Source organism: Chiroxiphia lanceolata, chromosome 5 (assembly GCF_009829145.1).
Source record: "Chiroxiphia lanceolata isolate bChiLan1 chromosome 5, bChiLan1.pri, whole genome shotgun sequence".
NCBI lineage: Eukaryota > Metazoa > Chordata > Aves > Passeriformes > Pipridae > Chiroxiphia > Chiroxiphia lanceolata.
Genome location: NC_045641.1, coordinates 2,870,507 through 2,886,874, shown reverse-complemented (window position 1 = coordinate 2,886,874; position 16,368 = coordinate 2,870,507). Strand labels below are relative to the sequence as shown.

General features: G+C 46.0%; 1 protein-coding gene across 1 annotated transcript in view; it reads right to left on the bottom strand.

The window, feature by feature from the left end:
- Positions 1 to 211: 211 nt before the first annotated feature.
- The window catches only part of PLXNA4 (plexin A4), a 451,907-nt gene continuing 435,750 nt past the window's right edge, over positions 212 to 16,368 (bottom strand). The window contains 2 exon segments of the mRNA XM_032687463.1: positions 212 to 6,586; positions 7,294 to 7,444. Coding sequence (XP_032543354.1) covers positions 6,491 to 6,586; positions 7,294 to 7,444 — 247 coding nt within the window. The 3' untranslated portion in view covers positions 212 to 6,490.

The window sequence follows — 16,368 nt, the reverse complement described above, 5'->3', positions numbered from 1 at the left end:
AGGTGATCTGTTTCCAAGTAGAAAGAATTTCTTGAGGTAAACTCTCCATTTTTAGAACAGAAGATTAAAAAAAAAAGAAAAAAAAAAACAACCCAAAACAGCCAAACAATGAACAAACAACGACGACAACAGAAATCACACACGTGACAGGTTGATTAGACTAAGCAGCTTTAAAACTTCAATGGGGTTTTTGGTGGGTTTATTTTTCCAAGTGTAAATCCTTTTTTTTTTTTTTTTTGCCTTTTTTATTTTCTTTTTTTACTTTTGACATCTCTCTACAAATTAATTTTTTGCTGTAAGCCTGTGTCCCCTTGGGTGCTTCTCTAAGGGTGTAGTGAACTGAGCCATCCCAAATAAACATGGTTGACAAGCTCCATTTTCAAAGCATTCTCCTCAAAACAGTTATTCCCTGTAAGATAACACAATTTTTTTTTTTTTTTGGAGAAATGGGCTTTGCACAGTGGCAGGGGTGAGGGAAAACTGCAGGAGTCTGTGGATCAAACAATACTTTTAAATGGGAGCTGCAAAGTAGGAAAAGTCAGGCTGGGAGTGACCAGAAGGTTGAGGTTCACACCATGATGTTGAGGTTCACGTGTTTCATCAGACCAAGACTGGATGGGAAGAGTTAGGACATCCCAAAACCTCCACCTGCCCTGGAGGACAACTTACTAGACATCAGATGCACAGAGCAAATTGTCCTGGAATCACTAAGGCTCTTTGGGTGGTTTTAGGTTGCCCACAGAAGTTGTGGATGCTCCATCCTGGAAGTGTTCAAGGCCAGGTTGGACAGAGCTTGGAGCAACCTGGGATAGTGGAATGTGTCCCTGCCCATGGCAGAGGGTTGGAATTAGATGGTCTTTAATCCCTTCCAATTCAAACCATTCCATAATTCTATGCCAGTACTTCTTTACCCAACAGCTGCCCTGGTGAGGCATCTGCCAACACAGGAACACAATCTGCTCTGATCATAAATGATCATAACTCCCTGGTTTGGGAAAAGAGATCCATTCCTGGGCTCCATTCCCCCCTCCCCCAGGAGGGGGGTGGTTCTCAGAATCTCAGAGGTTTAAACAACACTGATTTGAGAGTTGGATTTTTATATCCTTATCCTCTTTCAAGAGTGAGGGATAAGGAAACTGGGCTCCTGGATGCAATTTTTGGTGAGCCACCTAAAACCCGCACGAACTGGTCACAACACAATGGACATTTCCATGCAGTGTTCTATGTCTGTAGCTCAGGGCTGAAGCAGGGAGGAGAAAGGGACCAAACCCACCTTGGTGGGACTGCTGGGGTTCCAGCAAAGTGCTCATCTGGTCCCATCAGCAATGGTCATCACAGAAAGCAACAGATTCCTACGGAGGAGCAAACCTCTTGCACACTAGAGCTACCTCAGGAATTTGGGAAGGAGGATCAGTTTTCCTCCTCTCCCTCATTTCTTCTACAGCATCAAGAAATGTGTCCACACTATCAGATGACTCTGCTTCATGAGTAATTCCTTTGCAGGCTGCTGGGAAGGGTGAAGAAGGACTTGTTTTACTGAAGCCCTGGTGATATGAGAGAATAGTCCTGGTCACCTCCAACAGGCCAGACTTTTCTTTTTGGTCTGAGATTGCCTTTGGACTTAAGGACTTCCATTCCTGGAAGTGTTCAAGACTAGGTTGGACAGAGCTTTGAGAAACCTGGTCTAGTGGAAGGTGTCCCTGCCCGTTGCAGGGGGGTGGAACAAGATGAGTTTTAAGGTCCCTTCCAACCCAAACCATTCTATGATTTTTAAGTGTCTCTTGTTCAAACACAAATGTATGTCCCACTAAGAAAAGCTCTTCACTAAAGCCTTGGGGAAGGACAGACCTACATTTCATGTTTTGACTTACTTCTAAACAACTTCCCTCTTGATATCAGCTGTTCTGTGCTCGGGTTGTTACCTCACATGCACTCCAGACTTAGAAGGAACTTGTAATACTTATGTTGGCTGACTCAACACTGAGACTGACCACTGGACTCTTCAGATTTTATCTATCAGTTTTCAGCAGCATTATTAAAAATAATGACAATTATGTGATTTACTTGGTCTCTTTCCCTTCCTGGTAAACAGTTTCTGGGGGTTAATGCACGAGATCTGCAATCTCTGGTAGTTGCTTTTCAATCAAAGCAAATGCCAAAAAAAAATTGTGCTGGTAAATCTTCATGACTTCATAATTTTTATGGTCTTCAGTGTCAAAGAGGTGAGACAAGACAACTGCAGTGGGAAAACTAAGTCCTCTTACCTACTGGAGCAAGGCTGGTCTATGCTGGGTTAGACTGAACCTTCAGATAATGTCCAGGATGGAATGAAGAGCGGGAAGAGAAGGACTGAGGAATGTTTTAACATTTGGACTCTGTGACCTTAGAGGTCTTTTCCGACCTAAATGATCTTAGGGGTCTTTTCCAACCTAAATGATTCTATGATTCTGTGTTGGGAGAGGAAGGTGACCTTGAGTGGCTGCATTTCTCCTTCTCCATCGTTCTCCTGTGCTGTGTGTTCGAGAGCAAACAATCTCTAACACCTCCTTCCAGACACACCCAACTTTTCCCACACTGTTTCCTGGTGTTTCCTGGTGTTGCCTGGAAGGCTCAGTCTGCAAAAGTACGTGGCATGATGGATTATGTCTCAGATCACTGTGGCACTGACAGGTGACCACACTCACAGAGAGGACACGATGCGACTGCAGAGGGACTGTTCACCTTTTCTTCCTCTAAACCAGGCACAAAGCCCCAGAGCAAACCCTGCAGTGGAGAAATAATCTTGGCTCTCTCAGTAGGACCTCAGAGAATCTCCATGACTTCCCTTTCCCCATTTCTGATGGTGCTGAAAGGGTTGGCATTAATTATTTGACTGCAGTGTTCGAGAAACACCCATGAAGATCAGCCTGTCATATTCTGGATATTCAGAGCCTGTCCATTGACATCTAGGAATTTTGGCTCCAGTTCTCTCTATGTGGCTTGAAAAACAGGGTGGAATAATACCAATTTATCGGGGAATTTTTGGTGAAGTGTGGAAAGGGAGGTGGGGGAAAAGAAATCAAAGGAAAAGAACTTATCCGTGTTGTAGTAGGGCTCATTCTTCTGCTTTTGTCTTTGTTTTTAGTTGTATTTTACATGCACTTAAAAAATAGTTAAGCTCAACAGGTGAGGCTGGGAAAAAAGATGCCAAGACCTCTCATAGACTGGGGGATGCTGGGGCAGTGGTTGGAAATGGGAAGGGCACTGAAGGGGACAGGGGAGGAAGCCCACGCATTTACATCACAATTCTGGCACATTTTCCAAGCAAAAAGCCAAAACCAGCTCAAACACCAAATAAAGAGAAACAGAAAGAAGGAAAAAATAATAAGGAGGAGATGAAAGAGAAGTAAAATGCAGATTTTCTTTCAAATCCTGGGCATGGGGGAAAGAAGAGGGTGGAGAGAAAGCAGAAATGCCTAAATGGGAACTTGGGAAGGGTTAAGGCACCAATCTCGTGGTGCTTCCCGTTCCCTTTAAGTGTTTCATTCTCAGTGTCTCTGAGGTGTTCAAGTTTTTCTCGAAAAATATATATATAATATACAGATGAAAAACTCCGTACCAGCAAGAAGAAACAAAATAACAACAATGGCAAACAAAACAACCGTAGTAAACCAAAACCACAGCCCTGAAAACAGCGAAAAGAACATGGGTGAGTCTCAGATTTCCCCTGTGGTGTTCCCCTGACTCCAGGAGGATCACAGATTTCCCCTGTGGTGTTCCTCTGACTCCACGAGGATCACACCAGTTCATTTTGATACCTTTTTTTTTTTTTTTTTTTTTAATGTTAAACAGCTTCTTCTTCCTTCCATGTGCACATGTCCAGGCAGGATTGCCCATCACCCATCACCACTCCCCTCCAAGCCAGCTACTTGTCCTTAAGACTCCTACCATCCAGCTGTGAGAACAAGGCATGACAATAGGGTCCATATTTATCTTTTTGTGGCACTTTGTTTGTCAAAACCTTTGGTTTCTTCTCCTTTTTTTTTTTTAAATTTTAATTTTTTCCCTTTTTTTTTTTTTTTTTAACGTACTTATAAAAAAATATCGTGTTTGTGTCGTTGTTGTTGTCACTTCCTTACCACTGGCTCTGGTGGGAATTCCAAGCCCACTTTCACAGCCATAATCAATGGATCTGGAACATGCGCCGACGTCGCCAAATGGAGCAAAAAAACCGTGGCAGAACCAAGCAAACCCAAACCATCCCCTGTGCACAGGCCTCTTAAAGATGCTGAGATGTCCATAAGGTGCATGATGAGTCCATCAGCTCAGCAATCCAACAGAAAGCAAGCAAAATTAAAAGGGGAGGAACACGCACACGCGCACACAGATAAACACACACACACACACACACACACACAAAATAAGAATAATCAGAATCAAGAGAGAAATGTCTGGGGTTTTAAAACCAAGACGTGTCCCTAAGTTTGCTGTTTCAATGTGAATTTTGTGATGTTCTCCCCACAGACACATCCAGTTTGGGACTGCTGTCTGAAATGGTTTTTGGAAACACTTGCCTACGTGTGTATCTGCTTGGCTGAGGGAAACCTGCTCACTGACTGACCCCTGTTTGCACCCCACCCCCCCCATTTTTCCATGCACTCATGGTCTGTCACTCTGAGGAGGTTCTGGTTGGACAGCAAAAGGCATCAATAAAACCAAATGCACTCGTTCTCCAATCAATTTACACACCCTGTCTTTACCCCTTCCTCCCTCCAGGTGCAAAGTAGACGCAGGCTGGAGCTCTGAGGATGATGAGGTGGATGTGGGCTGATTCTCCAGCCACTCCTCCATCTGGGAGTGAGCTCTGTTGGTTTCTGGGGAGGTGAATGCAGACCCAGCTCTTGCCTCCACGGTGTACAAGGTTCTCCACACCCCGAGGGTCTCTAACCGTGGTGTTATCCAGGCTGTGTGAACAGAACAGCCAAAGGCAGGGGAGATGGAGGAGTTCACTCCTCTTTGGTTGGCCATGAAACGGGTTGAGATGTTGTTCTGGAGGAGCTGAGCAGAGGATGGGACAGGGTGGTCACCTACAATTGTCCTGTGGTGACAGTGATCTCTGAAGGGGTAAGAAGTGCAAAGAGAGATAAAATCCTTCAGCAAGGCCTGTTGGTTCCAGAGGTGGACAGGAGGAAAGACCAGGAATTGGCATCAAAAGGCAGATGGATTTCAGAGAGACCTCTAGAAGATCAGCAGTTCAGCTGCAGGTAGAAGAATTTTTTTGCACTTTTTCTTTTGGATTTCCTCCAAGATTTTTTCCAAAACATGTGGTGACATTTCCCCTTAGGAGTGGCTTGGAAGGAAGGTTTTACCATCAGTCCTGTGCACCACCTTGGTTCCTGGCAAACCCTTCAGCGTCCTTCTGATATTCCACCAGGAGAAAACAACACCTTTGTTCCAGTTGAGGAAACAAAATGGAAAGAACTAACAGCTTTAAAAAAAAAAAATATCTCTGGTTGGTTTGTTGGTTTTTTTGTTTGGTTTTTTTGTTGTGGTTTTTTTTTTTTATTGAGGATGGAACAAAATGAGACCTGTGGCTCTTGCTTTCCAAGCTGAGGTGGGAACAAGGGAGATGCTGTGCTGTCCATTGCCAGAAGGAGCAGAACCACCACTGACAGGAGGCCACTGAGCAGAGAGAGCATTTTTGCTGCAGTGCTACGACCAACAGGACACGACGGGAAAGACGGAGGGGGACACGTGTCTCTTGGAAAAATAAGAATAACCATATGAAACACATGGGCAGGGGAGGGTTGGTCTCCTCCTCCCCTCTTGACCCTTTCCCTGCCCCAAGGGAGCAGCTACACCAGGCAGGTCAGAGCCACAGTGGTCCCACTCTGGCATTTTCCGGGGAGCCTTGGGGTTCCTCTCCTGGTGGGTCACTCTCAGGAGATAAGAGTTGTGATGGCTCTGCAGGAGAGGAGCTGGATTTGCTCTGCCCTCCAGGATCCCTGCAGGCAGCTGCCTTCCCCTTGGGGAGACTTTGAGTAATACTGAGTTCATTTCCATGCCCACTCCAGGGGCTACAAGCCCTTGGAGGGCAGTTAAAGCAGCATGACAGAAGTTACCTCCCAATTTCGCCTCTGCAGAGTGATGATGAGATGTTGGGGGAGGGTTTGTGGGGGGTGTTTTTTTGTGTGTTTAATAGTTTTTCTCTAGGGTGAAGGCAGAGGGGAAGCTGTGAAAAGGAGAGCTCCACCTGAATGTCTCCATGGCCCCAGAGCCAAGATTCCTCTGTAGTCTTTTCCTTTAACCCCTGGGGCTCTGTCACTTCGTCCATAGGTTTGGAAAGAGAGAGAAATGAGGGAGAGAAAGAGAGAGAGAATGAGAGAGAGAGAGGAGCTGTGTGGGTGACTCTGCTTACAGCCCATCAAAACTTGCACTTGGTAAAGATGATGATCTTGAGTGAGGCACGACTTGGTTTATCCCTCCCAGGGTGGCCCTGGCAGGACAGTTCTCAGCTGTCTATGCTCATGAGGGTTATGACTTGTTCAAGTTTGTAGGCAAGTTTCTGTTTCCCAGCCTGGTCGTCTTGATCGAGGGCTCCGAGAATCTGGAAAAGGAAAGAAGAAAAAGTGATAGGGTTTATTTTTTTTCCCCCAAACAACTGAGTCCAGCATCTTATAGCAGCAGGTGAGGATTAGCTTTATCTAAGGTAAGTCCCAGGCTTAGCTTAGATCATGCAAAGCAGGTCAGTCAGCCAGCAGGGAACTAGGCAGGCAGTTTGGGCTTGATCTCACTAAATACAGACTTTTAGATTTCAACCAGTCAAACAGATTCTTGTCTTGGAGATCAGTTATTTAAAAGCTTTACTCATCACCTGGCCATGCCACTTGAGATGCCCTAAAGGGTCTCAGCTGGTCTTCAATGCACAGAACCACGCTGGACACCTTAAAGTGTGTCTCATGCCTGCTGGACCATTCTTGGGTGCTTTAGGGTATCTGGAATGGCATTGGCCACATGTTCTTAAACAACCTCTGGCCACATGAGATGCAGAGCTCATGCAGGGCTCCTCTGCACCAAGCAGACCATCATCTACTGCAAGCCAGCTAAATCTGATTGACCAATAGCAGGAGATAAAAATAACAGGGATCCAGACAGAAGAGTGCTGTGGAGACCGAAAATCCCAGACCTTCCCTTTTACAGGCCCCAAGCCTTGCTTCTCATCCCATAAACCCCCCTAGCCAGGATGAAGATAGGCATCTGTGACATGTGGGTGGGCTGTGCCATGGTCCCCCAGAACCTCTCCAAGGCTCTCACCTCCTCACTGTACTTGCCCACGTAGGAGTAGATCTCTGAGAGCGCGCTCATGGTGTTGAACTCGTTCATGTGCATGCGGGACTGCTCAGCCAGGTAGGCATTCATGTCCTGGTCACTGATGGCTGGCATTTTGGCAATGTCTGAGTAGTACCTGGGAGAGAGAAATACAGGGGTTGCTTGAGAGGAGAGAGAATTTCAACTCATCAAGAGATGAAATTTGCCAGCAATAAAGAGAAAAACCACGTTTGGCAGTTCAGGCGCTGCTGGTGCATCAGGGAAATACCTGGTCATGAAGTACCTGGTCATGCCTTTTACAGCAAGGGAGATGACTTAGGGCAATCAAACACTGTTGAAGCATTGATCCTGAGCACCAGGCAGGTGTTGTATTCACTCTACCCCAAGCTGAGATTGAAGTCCCAAAGAGCATCCTGGAGACGTTCTCCATGCCATCAGAGAAGCAGGAGGAAGGGAGTGCTGGATTCCTTCATCTGGCCTTCAAGGGCTTTGAGCCCTGCCTCTAGTCCCACAGAGAAGCCCCACTGAGGGCTCAGGATTTCACTCCCATAAACAAAAAAGAAACCAAAAAAACCCAAAACAAAACCAACACAAAAAAACCCAAAAAAACAAAACAAAAAACCAAACCAAAACAAAACAAAAAAACCAAACCAAAACAAAAAAAAACCCAAAAACCCCCCAAAAAAACCCAAACCAAAACAAAAAAAACCCCCTTGATTCTTGCTTGTGCCAGTCACACAAGTACATCTGCCCACACTGCTGACATCACCCATCTCCACCACTCAATCCAGTCTATCCCAGCAACTCTTCTGCTGCTCAGCATCCCCATTTTGCCCCACATTTCAAGGTGATGTTTCCGGCAACAGCCTTCAACCCTCACATCCCCACTGTGACTGGGGGAAATCTGCTTTCCTTAGCAATGAACACCATTCCACCTGTGCTCAAGAGGTCTGGGGTTTTATCCATAGGATTTGGATCCCCCAGAAAAGTTGCCCAACAGGCCTCATGTGCAGAGTGATGTCTCTTTAAGGAAGTTGCTATTTTTGATGTCCTTCCTCTCCAGGGTAAGGCAGGTCTTGGAGGACAAGGTTTGCAGAAGGTAATCAGTCACTGTCATTTGCAGCTGTGCTCCGCTGTCAACTGGTTAATTAGACTCCATCATTTACATTTTTAATTTCTGCAATTTGACATTTTGTGCACAAGGAAAAAAAAAAAAAGAAAGAAAGAAAAAAAAAAGCTGCATCAATCCACGATTTTATAATTAGGAGGCAGAGGGGACAGGGAGCCAAAAGAGCTGACAGGTGTCCTGTAAACAGCACTGAGACACCTGCTGAGATGGAGCCTGTTTTCCACTGCAGAGAAATTGGACATTGAAGTGCTGTATGCTAAGATTCTTCATGCAGATGAGAGGGAAAACACTCTGTGACAGAGTGGGGTGAGCAGCTGCTGGAGCCTCCTGTGAAAGGCAGCACAGAGCAAGAGCATGGGGGGAAACCCCTCCACACCCAGCTTTGCAAAGTCTGGTTTTGTGCCCTACAGTCCCATCCTGATTTACTGCAACTGGTCTCAGTTGCTATCCTGGTTTTGGTGGTGGGATGCTGATGTAACCCTTGGGAGATGAAGGTACAGGAGGCAGATTTTCTTCTCCCAGCTCTTGCAAAGTCCTCTTACCTGACTCCTTCCAGAGCCAGACTCTGGTTCATCATAAAAGCTCATGCAAACCGCATTAATTTTACTGCAACTTCCAGCAGGCTGGAAAGCATTACTCTCTCTGGAGTTCTGGCATCTTGTCTGCTGGGCTCAGGAGCAGCCAAAAATGCCAGTCTAACTCAGTCCCATGGTCTAAATATTGCTCACTCCCAGTACTCTGAGTCTGGGCTTGGTTTTACTTTACACTCTGCCTAACTCTCCATCCCCAGGCACACCTGAAGAGCTGCCTGTGAGTAAAGCAGGCATTTAGAGATGCCAAGAGGACCTTCCCTGGGGAATTACCTCCAGGAGGAGATGGTGAGCAGGATGAATGAATATTTCTAGACCTTTACTACTTCCAGAAAAACTCAAACAAGTCTCAGCATCAGCTGCTGGCCAAAATCAGATCTGTGCTACATGGACAAGAGTGTCAGGAAATGGTGGCATCCGTGATATTGCTGAGAAAACAAGGAATCCTATGGCCAAAAAGCAAGGTGTACCTGGGCATACAAAAAACCCCCTACATCCATGTGCAATTGGCACAGTTGACAGACTTGTGGGGAAAACAGGCTGCAATGCAGTGAAATGCATTGATTTATGGTGCCTCAGAAGAGCCCATGGAGAAGAGCCCATGGAGAAGAGCCCATGGAGAAGAGCCCAGCTCCTCGTGAATATTGACTGGCACCCTCCTGGTGGGTGAAATGAGAAGGGAAGGGGATTAAATCACAGCAAAAATAAACGAGGCAGGTGGAGGAAAGCAGAGGTGCCAGTCTGGCTCTGACAACCAGTCGAAATGTTCCCTTTCCTCTCTTGTTCAGCTGTCATCAAATAGTGGTAGGGTGGTGGGTGTAGGGACAGGCTGCTCCCAAAAAGTAGAGCACAGACACTTATCATCTGCTTCTCCAAGTTTGTTCTGTTTCCCTTCCACCTGGTAGCAGCAGCCTCTTGAGTCTGTGACTCACGAGGGTTTGAAAGCTCCCTATCCCTTTCCAGCCCTTCAGAGATCATTTTCCAGCATCACAACACTCCCATGACTCATCTGAGCAAGGAAAAGCTACAGGAAACACTCCCTGGAGAGAGGGATGGGATGCATGGATCTGAGTTTAAAGAATCAGAGTTTCAGGGCCTGGAGGCCTCTGTGGCCATGACAGACTCTCCAGCTGTGATCTCAATGTTCTGGGTTCATGGGCCATTACCCACCATCAGACCAAAGTGTCCTGGTCTCCAGACTCAATTCCCTGGCATCACACACCTGAGCAGTCATTCCCCATTAAGGCTGCACGCCAAGATATTGTGGGAATGTGTTTTATGGCAAAAATAAAAGAAAAAGAAGGGAGAAAAAAGCATGTATCAATAACCAAACCTATCTGAGGGAGAAGACAAAACATCCTTCCACCCGAATTCTGCAGTGGCCCAATGACTTATTTACACAGAAGAGTTTCTAATGAAGCCATCATTGCACTCTCTAAAGAAATGATGGATGTGTATATTAAAGCAGCCTAGCAGGGGGATGACAACATCCCTGCTGAGTCTTTATTTACCTTCTATTTGAGCCGGGATCCTCAGAGACACTTAGGGCCTCTCTGCCATTTGCATCCCCCTAATGCAAAAGCTGTCACCAAACCCCAGAGGTCCTCGCACTGCCACTGCTGGAATTTGCAGTCTGTGTGTCTTTGTGCTGCTTCCCCCAGACCCTGCAGCTGACAGCTCTCCCTCACACCAGAGCAGAGCTGTGAGGTAATTCCAGGGGGAATGGGATGCTCTGTCACGGGTGAGCAACACCAAGCTGAGGGCTCAGATCTCACCTGAGGTGTGGACAGGTCATTGGCTCACACTTCCAAAGCCAGCAGGAGGCTGGGAACACAAGACTAAACCAGATTCCCTCTGAATGAGACAGCAAGGTGGCAAAGCAGCAAATTCACCTTCACCTGCACCCAAAGGGTCAGAGTGAGAGTCTGAAGCAGAAGACGGTGAATGTTTGGTCAGATGTGCCTCACTTGCTGCTGTTCCCATTCTCCAGTTTTGGTTATCTCCAATGGATCCTTTCCCAGCTGTTTCCAGAAGACCCTGAGCCAGAAATCAAAAGATCCAGCCTAATGTGTTCTAGTTTCCTCTGAGTCCCAGGAACGGCCTCCATTCTTACCTCAAGGCTGTTTATCCTCTGATGTGACAGGAAATTTGTTCACTAGATTTCAGAAGCAATAAAAGTAATGAGGAACTGGGGTAAATCCATCATTCCAGCGCATCATCAGCTCAGATGGAGGATGTGAGGGTAACCAGGCCTTGGGATGTGACCTCACAGGTATCATTTTAGCACAGAAACTCACCCCAACCTGGCTTGGAGTGGAGAGCCTATGAGACCATCCAGTGCCACTGAAATATGGAGAAGGATTTGGGATGCACCAGTATAGAGTTCTAAAGAATAATTGTTCTTTTTTGTTCCACAACCGCCTCTTTCCCCAGGTTGTCTTTGTTTTCTTTTGTTTTGCTTTGTTTTCTCAAGGAAAGCAATACAACAGCGACCTGGGAACACATCACAATGACCTGGGAATACATGTTTATCCAGAGGCAAACTGCTCTTTCCTTCAGTACCAACCTGGAAAGGCTCCTTAGGGGAGCTGTTTCACCAGAAAAACTGTGCCTGCTGCCACTCAGTAACTCATTAACTCAACAAAAGAGAAGAGAAAAGCCATGTTGCCAGTGCTTCCTCTCCAGCCCGAAATTTTCCAGCCCAGCCCATGGTTTAGGCAGCTTAGCATGGAGCTAATTGCCTTCCAAAAGATCTTTTTGTCGTGGTTGTTGTTTGTCGCTGGGTTGGGACTGCGCTCATTAATAATCATTTTAGCATATGAAAAGCTTGTAACGAATCCATGAGCTGCAGACGGCAGAGCAATTACAGCAATCACATAATTAGGGTTATGCAATAGCCGGCTGTACCCAGACCACTGGAGGAGGAAAAGATGCTTGAAAGGGATATGGGGGACTGCTAAAGCAGGGAAGGGCTGATGGAAAGCTTGGGAACAACCTAGTGGCCAGCTTTTTTATGGGATGAAGTGAAGCAATGCAAGGACATGCTGTCAGTTCTGGTTTTGACACAGAACGGTGGGTTTAGTTTCCTGGGATGCATCTGAGCTGCTGGATGAGGCCCTGGCACAGATTGCCCAGGGAAATTGTGGATGCCCCATCCCTGGAAGTGTTGAAGGCCAGCTTGTACAGGGCTTGGAGCAACCTGGTCTAGTGGAAGGTGTCCTTGCCCGTGGCAGGGGGCTGGAATGAGATGATCTTTAAGATCTCTTCCCACCCAAACCATTCCAGGATTCAGCCACAGTCAGCGACAGGACTGTAAGCCCAGACTGACCCTACTCCAGGGAGAGGTTTAAGGCCAGGCTGTTGGACACTGGTTGGACTTTGGCAGTACCAGCATGACAGCTGAGCAAAAAGCATCCAAAATTAGCTGAAGACCTCTGAGTACTTCCAGAGATTTGCCTTGAAGAGCTTTAGGGAATTTAGGGAACTGTTCTATCTGTGTATGCAAACCCTAGGTAGGGCAATGATTTTATTTTGCCTGTGCATGGTTTTTCCTGCTGCTTTTCAGCTCCGAATAAAGAGTGGAGAATTGATGGACAGCATTGATTAAATGGCTGAAGAGTGAATTGGTGCACAGGTAGTTTCTCTGGGAGGGAAAATCATCCAGCATCACCTCAGTGCAGAGGTTGTTTGGGGCTGTACCCTCGACTAGCAGACACATTTTCATCCTGCCTGCTGAAAACTGCACCGTGTGAGAACAGCATGTTACTGTGAGGAGAAAATGTCAGGATTTTTTTTTTTTTTTGGAGATGAAAAGTGAAGAAAAGGCTAGTGAACAGTCTTCAGATGCACCAAAACCTGCCTCAGAGAGGCAGGGAATGAGCTGCACCCCCTACCCCGGGGATGAGATGACGTGACCTGGCCTCTAATTACAGCCAGGAAGATTTTGGCTGGCCATGAGGGAAAACACTGGGATGGGAAGGACAGGGAAGCACAGGAATGGATTGCCTGAGGACAGCAGAGGCTCTGTTGTTGGGGGCCTTTAAGAAAGGGGTAGACAAGCACCTGTCATGAAGGCTTTAGACAGGGCTGATCCTGCCCTGAGGCAGGAGCTGGTTGGGTTGACCTCTCGAGGCCCCTTCCAGCACTGTTTTTTATTATCTCTGCTGACAACACCCCCTGCCTTGACCCTTGGTATGCAATAGTTCGAGCCTTCTTTCTGGCAGAGGAATGAGGCACAGAGGTCTGTGTTTTTTAAAGTAGAGCCAGGATTTGCACCTGTCATGTGATGCTCTTTTTTAAGGCCCTGGGAGTTTCTGTCTAAAACCTCAGTAACTTACAGTGTTTGGGTGCATGAAACTTATAACCTTTATTGTATTAAACTAGTCCAATTGTGTTTTTTTTTCCCTTAAGTTGGCTGCAAAGGGGCCAACAGACATCAACCACTGCACAGGTGGAGACCTTCTAGTGAATAGAGAGTCCTGAAACCACAAGCTGACACACCCTGTGGGTTAGATCACGAATTGGTACAGACTTGCTCTTTTGTGCATTCCAAACATGCTCCCAAAGCATTTTCTAACAAACCTGAGACCTGACATCTAGAACTCATGGCATGTAAATCATAGATGCTTCAGGAATCACAGAATCATAGGATGGTTTGGGTGGGAAGAGACCTTAAAAATCATCCAGTCCCATCCCCTGCCATGGGCAGGGACACGTTCCACTAAACCAGGTTGCTCCAAGCCCCATCCAACCTGACCTTGGACACTTCCAGGGATGGGGCAGCCATAGCTTCTCTGGGCAACCTGTGCCAGGGCCTCCCCGCCCTCTGAGTAAAGAATTTCTTCCTAAATTGTGCCTAAATCTCTCCCTTTTACTTTAAAGACATCCCCCTTGCCCTATCACTATATGCCTGTGCAAGGAAAAACAAGTAGGTGAGACCATGGACACAGGACCTGGGTACCACCAGCTCAGTCAGGCAGTGTTTGTACCCAGGTTACCATGATAAAATGCAGGTGTTATAACTCTGAATCCCACATATCACTTCAAACTTCTTTTAGTCCTGATCCTGGCAGGCCTATTTTGAAATGGGTCTTCACTGGACGACTCTTAAGCTGTTAAGAATACTTGTAATGTCTCCATTGACTTTCAGGTTTTTGTTTGAGGGGCTCTTTTCAATGCACAATTGGCAGCCAAAAGGAGACCAAGTCCCTGCAGGGGTGAGGAAAAAAAAAGCACCAGTTCCTCTCCTTGCAGCACTGCAGGTATTTTGGGCACCAGTGTGAAATGGAAATACTCTTTGGCTTCTGCTTTTTGTGCTCTGCCCCTTTCCAGTCTCCCACATCCCTGTCTCCGTGCCAGGCTTCGGGTAGGGAAACATCATATTGATTGTGATGCAGGCAATTAAATGGTGTTAATGAAGTTCAAACAAGTGTTATCATAAGCTTGGCAGCACGGAGAGAAATGAAAGGTCAGCCACAGCCCTTTGTCATCTTTTCAGTGTGGTGTTGAATGCTAATGAGACAGCCCCAATTAGAACAGGCTCCCCTTTGTATTGCTTGGGGATTGCATCAAATGCTCCCAAGTCCTCCAGATTTCCTGGCTCAAAGGGGACATTTGAAGTAAACTTGAAAAGATGCAGATCTGAAGCTGCTCTAATGTAAATTCAGCGAAGCCTATGGAGTTTTACCAACTGAAGTCAGACGAAATTCTGCTCCACCGTTCCCATTCTTTTCCTCTTTTTTTTTTTTTTAATATTTTTTTCTTTCAATAGACTCATATAATGATAATTGAAAAGCCTCCACTTTGTTTTAGAACTTCAGCCTGGCTCTTCACGGTTTCAACAAAAGTCAAATAGCCTGTCCCCATTTCCTGGGTTAATTCTCCTGCCTCACCAGGATTGTTTCAGCAGGCAGAGTCCACCCCTGCTTCCAATAGTGTTGTAAAAGACTATCACGGAATTATGGAATGGTTTGGGTTGGAAGGGACCTTTAAAGGTCACCTAGTCCCCCTGCAATGTGTGGGGACAGCTTCAACTAGACTTAAGTGAGGCATAATAATTTTTTCTTGCTGTTGTCAGCAAATCCATTGCCTTGGATAATCACAGAAATGGGCACTAAAACAACCAACCTCTCAGAATATCATGGAAGTTCTCAATTTCCTTTATAGTTTTCCATGAAGGTGACATGGAATTGCAAAAATTGGTAAATTGGTAAATTTTAAAACTTTTGGATTAGTAGTTGTCATGAATCCTAATTCTGAGCCCAACACTTGAATCATCACAAACTGAAAACAAGAGAAAATCCTTCCATGAACCAACCAAATAAATAAAACCACTGGAGAAGATTCCTGATGGTCTTGCTATTGAAATCTTTTGGAATCAAATTTCCAGGTGACTCCTGCATGGAAGTAGATCACTGGTCAGACCAGATTTTGTAACTATTCCCCTCTCAATGTACATTCACAGCCTAAAGAGGCAGAAAACCACTGTTTGAAGGATTGGAGGAAGGTACTTTCACCCATTCCCGCTTCTTATGCCAAAGTCATTCCCTGCTCTGACTTTTGGGAAGTCCTGAAGGCACATTCCACATGAAGGAACCAGTTTTTCAAAGGGATGGCTTGGAGTGACCCAGCTCAGCTCCATTCCAAGAGTTCCTTAAAAGCCAAGAGTCCCTCTTTACTCCAGAGTGCCTCTGAGTTGGGTACAATCTCCCACTGCCTAATTACCCTCTTAGAGTTTCTTCTTCATCAAAGAAGCTCATTTGATTTCAGGTTCTTCTGATTTACTCAACCACTTCTTAAACTCCATGACTGAAAAATCTTTTTATCTCCTGATTCACCCTTTGAAGAAATCTAGTGGTCTTGAAGGATGCCTCCTCCAGCTGATGCTGACTACAGAAATAGCTCCAACCAGGACTGGGAGCCTTTGGATTTGGAATAACTCCCTCAAAGCACAATTGCAGAATGGAGAAAAGGAATTAATTAGCTCAGGGTAGAACTGAAATTATATTTTATTCATCCCTGAGATGTTTTTTTTATTTCATCCACCACAGCATCCAGGTGCCACTGCCTTGAGTCAGTGGATCTGACACACAATAACATAAGCAGGGAAGAAGCTGTAACCATATTCCAAACCCCACAGCCTCCCCTTGGGCTTCAGTTCAAGTTGTCAGACATGAGTGCAGAAAACAACGCAGCACATGCTGGGGTCAGACATCCAGTGATGTTTAGGAGCAGCAGGAGGTGTTATGTACCTCGTTTGCAAACCCAGTTGTTTGGGAAAACTTCCAAGGAAATGCAGCACCTACTGCTGAAGATCACTGGGCACCAGGATTTAGCTCCAAA